The sequence below is a fragment of the Hyla sarda genome, unplaced genomic scaffold, assembly GCF_029499605.1.
Source record: "Hyla sarda isolate aHylSar1 unplaced genomic scaffold, aHylSar1.hap1 scaffold_85, whole genome shotgun sequence".
Lineage (NCBI taxonomy): Eukaryota > Metazoa > Chordata > Amphibia > Anura > Hylidae > Hyla > Hyla sarda.
Window position 1 is genome coordinate 36039 of NW_026610877.1, and position 7466 is coordinate 43504.

The 7466-nt window shown below is 45.4% G+C and overlaps 1 protein-coding gene across 1 annotated transcript; it reads left to right on the forward strand.

Annotated features, from left to right (window-relative positions):
- The first annotated feature begins 1074 nt into the window (after positions 1-1074).
- On the forward strand, positions 1075-7132 carry LOC130347722 (uncharacterized). The gene is made up of 2 exons (XM_056554669.1): positions 1075-1134; positions 4865-7132. The coding sequence occupies exons 1-2, from the start codon at positions 1075-1077 to the stop codon at positions 7130-7132; spliced, it is 2328 nt and encodes a 775-aa protein (XP_056410644.1).
- Positions 7133-7466: the final 334 nt, after the last annotated feature.

The window sequence follows — 7466 nt, forward strand, 5'->3', positions numbered from 1 at the left end:
AGGAGAGACAGTGCGGAAGTATGAAGCACGGAGGAGAGACAGTGCGGAAGTATGAAGCACGGAGGAGAGACAGTGCGGAAGTATGAAGCACGGAGGAGAGACAGTGCGGAAGTATGAAGCACGGAGGAGAGACAGTGCGGAAGTATGAAGCACGGAGGAGAGACAGTGCGGAAGTATGAAGCACGGAGGAGAGACAGTGCGGAAGTATGAAGCACGGAGGAGAGACAGTGCGGAAGTATGAAGCACGGAGGAGAGACAGTGCGGAAGTATGAAGCACGGAGGAGAGACAGTGCGGAAGTATGAAGCACGGAGGAGAGACAGTGCGGAAGTATGAAGCACGGAGGAGAGACAGTGCGGAAGTATGAAGCACGGAGGAGAGACAGTGCGGAAGTATGAAGCACGGAGGAGAGACAGTGCTGAAGTATGAAGCACGGAGGAGAGACAGTGCGGAAGTATGAAGCACGGAGGAGAGACAGTGCGGAAGTATGAAGCACGGAGGAGAGACAGTGCGGAAGTATGAAGCACGGAGGAGAGACAGTGCGGAAGTATGAAGCACGGAGGAGAGACAGTGCGGAAGTATGAAGCACGGAGGAGAGACAGTGCGGAAGTATGAAGCACGGAGGAGAGACAGTGCGGAAGTATGAAGCACGGAGGAGAGACAGTGCTGAAGTATGAAGCACGGAGGAGAGACAGTGCGGAAGTATGAAGCACGGAGGAGAGACAGTGCGGAAGTATGAAGCACGGAGGAGAGACAGTGCGGAAGTATGAAGCACGGAGGAGAGACAGTGCGGAAGTATGAAGCACGGAGGAGAGACAGTGCGGAAGTATGAAGCACGGAGGAGAGACAGTGCGGAAGTATGAAGCACGGAGGAGAGACAGTGCGGAAGTATGAAGCACGGAGGAGAGACAGTGCGGAAGTATGAAGCACGGAGGAGAGACAGTGCGGAAGTATGAAGCACGGAGGAGAGACAGTGCGGAAGTATGAAGCACGGAGGAGAGACAGTGCGGAAGTATGAAGCACGGAGGAGAGACAGCGCGGAAGTATGAAGCACGGAGGAGAGACAGCGCGGAAGTATGAAGCACGGAGGAGAGACAGCGCGGAAGTATGAAGCACGGAGGAGAGACAGCGCGGAAGTATGAAGCACGGCGGAGAGACAGCGCGGAAGTATGAAGCACGGAGGAGAGGTTTTGCAGGAGTCTCCGTCTCCAATAAGAAAAGAAGACTATTTCACATGACCCCAGAGACCAATAGACAAAGCAGCTGAAATCATTGGCCACCTTTTTGGTCTGATAGAGAAGAGCTGCAGTGTAAAGCCGCGGCAATGGAAGGAAACAATGATCATGTGACCATGACATGTGTACAGTCTGAATATGCGCCATGTCCTCCCATCTCAGGCGGTCACATCTGTATCTGTCGTTACGTATTTTCTCGGCGTATTTTAATTACGTGAGGTGCGACCTGCGAAGACGACGGCGGAGGATATAGTCGGAAGCTTCTGGAAAATGTATTAGATCACCTGGAGACTTCATGACTCACAGAATAGTTTCCACATCTCTCCGCCCGACCTTATATCGTGTCGCTGTCACCACGCTGTTAATTCACCGCGCTCAGAGATCAGGCGGAACATACTAGAAATGTTACCAGCGCCGGGCGCAGCAAGAAGACGCCAGACAGTGAAGAAGTCCATGCCAAATCTACGGAAAGTGGCGGCACAGCGGTAAGAGGAGCGAAAACGTATCGGAAAAATACGGCTCCTCATCCATCACTACAGATCCCGATAGTCATGACAAATCCTGCAGATTATTAAGCCTCTAACCTCTCTGCAGAACATCGCTATATGACATCACTAATATAATAATAATAATAATATAATGACATGTGATCACAGCCCCGCCCCCTGTGTGACATCACTGATATAATATAATAGTAATATAATGACATGTGATCACAGCCCCGCCCCCTGTATGACATCACTAATATAATATAATAGTAATATAATGACATGTGATCACAGCCCCGCCCCCTGTATGACATCACTGATATAATATAATAGTAATATAATGACATGTGATCACAGCCCCGCCCTCTGTGTGACATCACTGATATAATATAATAGTAAGATAATGACATGTGATCACAGCCCCGCCTCCTGTATGACATCACTGATATAATATAATAGTAATATAATGACATGTGATCACAGCCTCGCCCCCTGTATGACATCACTGATATAATATAATAGTAATATAATGACATGTGATTACAACCCCGCCCCTTGTGTGACATCACTGATATAATATAATAGTAATATAATGACATGTGATCACAGCCCCACCCTCTGTGTGACATCACTGATATAATATAATAGTAATATAATGACATGTGATCACAGCCCCACCCTCTGTGTGACATCACTGATATAATATAATAGTAATATAATGACATGTGATCACAGCCCCGCCTCCTGTATGACATCACTGATATAATATAATAGTAATATAATGACATGTGATCACAGCCCCACCCCCTGTATGACATCACTGATCTAATATAATAGTAATATAATGACATGTAATCACAGCCCCGCCCCCTATATGACATCACTGATATAATATAATAGTAATATAATGACATGAGATCACAGCCCCACCCCCTGTATGACATCACTGATATAATATAATAGTACAATAATAATGACATGTGATCACAGCCCCGCCCCCTGTATGACATCACTGATATAATATAATAGTAATATAATGACATGTGATCACAGCCCCGCCCCCTCTATGACATTACTGATATAATATAATAGTAATATAATGACATGTGATCACAGCCCCGCCTCCTGTATGACATCACTGATATAATATAATAGTAATATAATGACATGTGATCACAGCCCCACCCCCTGTATGACATCACTGATATAATAGTAATATAATGACATGTGATCACAGCCCCGCCCCCTGTATGACATCACTGATATAATATAATAGTAATATAATGACATGTGATCACAGCCCCGCCTCCTGTATGACATCACTGATATAAAGACATGTGATCACAGCCCCACTCCCTGTATGACATCACTGATATTATAAAATAGTAATATAATGACATGTGATCACAGCCCCGCCCCCTGTATGACATCACTGATATAATATAATAGTAATATAATGACATGTGATCAAAGCCCCGCCCTCTATATGACATCACTGATATAATATAATAGTAATATAATGACATGTGATCACAGCCCCGCCCCCTGTATGACATCACTGATATAATAAAATAGTAGTATAATGACGTGCTCACAGCCCCGCCCCCTATATGACTCCACTGATATAATATAATAGTAATATAATGACATGTGATCACAGCCCCGCCCCCTATATGACTCCACTGATATAATATAATAGTAATATAATGACATGTGATCACAGCCCCGCCCCCTGTATGACATCACTGACATAATATAATAGTAATATAATGACATGTGATCACAGCCCCGCCCCCTGTATAACATCACTGATATAATATAATAGTAATATAATGACATGTGATCACAGCCCCGCCCCCTGTATGATATCACTGATATAATATAATAGTAATATAATGACATGTTATCATAGCCCCACCCCTTGTATGATATCACTGATATAATATAATAGTAATATAATGACATGTGATCACAGCCCCGCCCCCTGTATGACATCACTGATATAATATAATAGTAATATAATGACATGTGATCACAGCCCCGCCCCCTGTATGATATCACTGATATAATATAATAGTAATATAATGACATGTGATCATAGCCCCGCCCCCTGTATGACATCACTGATATAATATAATAGTAATATAATGACATGTGATCACAGCCCCGCCCCCTGTATGATATCACTGATATAATATAATAGTAATATAATGACATGTTATCATAGCCCCACCCCTTGTATGATATCACTGATATAATATAATAGTAATATAATGACATGTGATCACAGCCCCGCCCCCTGTATGACATCACTGATATAATATAATAGTAATATAATGACATGTGATCACAGCCCCGCCCCCTGTATGATATCACTGATATAATATAATAGTAATATAATGACATGTGATCATAGCCCCACCCCCTGTATGACATCACAATTTCAGGAATAACTACAATCCTCTGTAAGCTCACATTATAGAACTCATCTGTCTCTAGTAAAATGTATCAATCTAAAGACCAGTCGGGAAACAACTGTAACAAACCCTCAGCTGTAAGTTAGCAGAAGTTTTCTAACCTGAATGTAACCAAGAATGTTCCTATTCACTAACAGCAAGCGGAGATCTTCCCTATAGTGGGAACTGAATATTTATATTGATATAGAAGCGGAGAACCCATGTAAGTCCTGGGGGCTGCGGAGTATCAGGGGTTGTGGATGACCCCAGAAGTCGCAGGTAGCCGCCCTCTGCCGTTTCCCGGTTTCGACCAGTTGCGTGTGAAGTTGGGTGGTGCATGACACTTAGTCACGAAGCCTGGCACAGGAGCCCAAACACTCCGGCTAGATGTGAATGACCCCCAGGATGAGGAATCCGCAGACTTTCATCTTTTTTTAGTTCTCCCTGAAGAATCGGGAGGAGAAATGGAGCCAAGAAGAATAGGAGACTTCACAATCATCAGAACTCCGCTCTTTAACCAGATTTGTGATGGATGACTGAGACGTGGAGGAAGACAAAGGACGGTTCTGTTCAGTGTCCTCCCCGGACAATCAGTCACAGTGCGAGAAGATGGAGAGAAACGTATGACCCAGCAACAAAGGACCGCATTTAACGCTGACGCCCGCGGTGACCCGGCCCGCATGTCAGTCAGCTTCAAGATCACGTCCACCAGAAGAGGAATCACCAACCATCCACCACGGGAAAACACCAACCATCTACCACGGGAAAACACCAAACATCCACCACGGGAAAACCCCAACCATCTACCATGGGAAAACACCAAACATCCACCATGGGAAAACACCAAACATCCACCACGGGAAAACACCAACCATCTACCACGGGAAAACACCAAACATCCACCACGGGAAAACACCAACCATCTACCACGGGAAAACACCAAACATCCACCATGGGAAAACACCAAACATCCACCACGGGAAAACACCAAACATCTACCACGGGAAAACACCAAACATCTACCACGAGAAAACACCAAACATCTACCATGGGAAAACACCAACCATCCACCACGGGAAAACACCAACCATCTACCACGGGAAAACACCAACCATCCACCACGGGAAAACACCAACCATCCACCACGGGAAAACACCAACCATCCACCACGGGAAAACACCAACCATCTACCACGGGAAAACACCAAACATCTACCATGAGAAAACACCAAACATCCACCATGGGAAAACACCAAACATCTACCACGGGAAAACACCAACCATCTACCATGGGAAAACACCAAACATCCACCATGGGAAAACACCAACCATCTACCACGGGAAAACACCAAACATCTACCACGGGAAAACACCAAACATCCACCACGGGAAAACACCAACCATCTACCACGGGAAAACACCAAACATCCACCACGGGAAAACACCAACCATCTACCACGGGAAAACACCAAACATCCACCACGAGAAAACACCAAACATCTACCATGGGAAAACACCAAACATCCACCACGAGAAAACACCAAACATCCACCACGAGAAAACACCAAACATCCACCACGAGAAAACACCAAACATCCACCATGGGAAAACACCAAACATCTACCACGGGAAAACACCAACCATCTACCACGGGAAAACACCAACCATCTACCATGGGAAAACACCAAACATCCACCACGGGAAAACACCAAACATCTACCACGGGAAAACACCAACCATCTACCACGGGAAAACACCAACCATCTACCACGGGAAAACACCAAACATCCACCATGGGAAAACACCAACCATCTACCACGGGAAAACACCAAACATCTACCACGGGAAAACACCAAACATCCACCATGGGAAAACACCAAACATCCACCATGGGAAAACACCAAACATCTACCACGGGAAAACACCAAACATCTACCACGGGAAAACACCAAACATCCACCACGAGAAAACACCAAACATCTACCACGGGAAAACACCAACTATCCACCACGGGAAAACACCAACCATCTACCACGGGAAAACACCAAACATCCACCACGGGAAAACACCAACCATCTACCACGGGAAAACACCAACTATCCACCACGGGAAAACACCAACCATCTACCACGGGAAAACACCAAACATCCACCATGGGAAAACACCAAACATCTACCACGGGAAAACACCAAACATCTACCACGGGAAAACACCAAACATCCACCACGAGAAAACACCAAACATCTACCACGGGAAAACACCAACTATCCACCACGGGAAAACACCAACCATCTACCACGGGAAAACACCAAACATCCACCACGGGAAAACACCAAACATCTACCACGGGAAAACACCAAACGTCCACCACGAGAAAACACCAAACATCTACCACGGGAAAACACCAACTATCCACCACGGGAAAACACCAACCATCTACCACGGGAAAACACCAAACATCCACCACGGGAAAACACCAACCATCTACCACGGGAAAAGACCAAACATCCACCACGGGAAAACACCAACCATCTACCACGGGAAAACACCAAACATCCACCACGGGAAAACACCAACCATCCACCATCGGAAAACACCAAACATCCACCACGAGAAAACACCAACCATCTACCATGGGAAAACACCAACCATCTACCACGGGAAAACACCAAACATCTACCACGAGAAAACATCAAACATCTACCATGGGAAAACACCAAACACCCACCATGGGAAAACACCAAACATCCACCACGAGAAAACACCAAACATCTACCACGGGAAAACACCAAACATCTACCACGGGAAAACACCAAACATCCACCAGGGGAAAACACCAAACATCAACCACGAGAAAACACCAAACATCTACCACAGGTGGAAACACCAAACATCTACCACAGGAAAATACCAAACATCTACCAAGGGAAAACACCAAACATCTACCATAGGATAAAACACCAAACATCTACCATGGGTGGAAACACCAAACATCCACCATGGAAAAACACCAAACATCTACCACGGGAAAACACCAAACATCTACCACGGGAAAACACCAAACATCTACCACGGGAAAACACCAAACATCTACCATGGGTGGAAACACCAAACATCTACCACGGGAAAACACCAAACATCCACCATGGGAAAACACCAAACATCCACCACGGGAAAACACCAAACATCCACCACGAGAAAACACCAAACATCTACCACGGGTGGAAACACCAAACATCTACCATAGGAGGAAACACCGAGCTTCTACCACAGGAAAATACCAAACATCT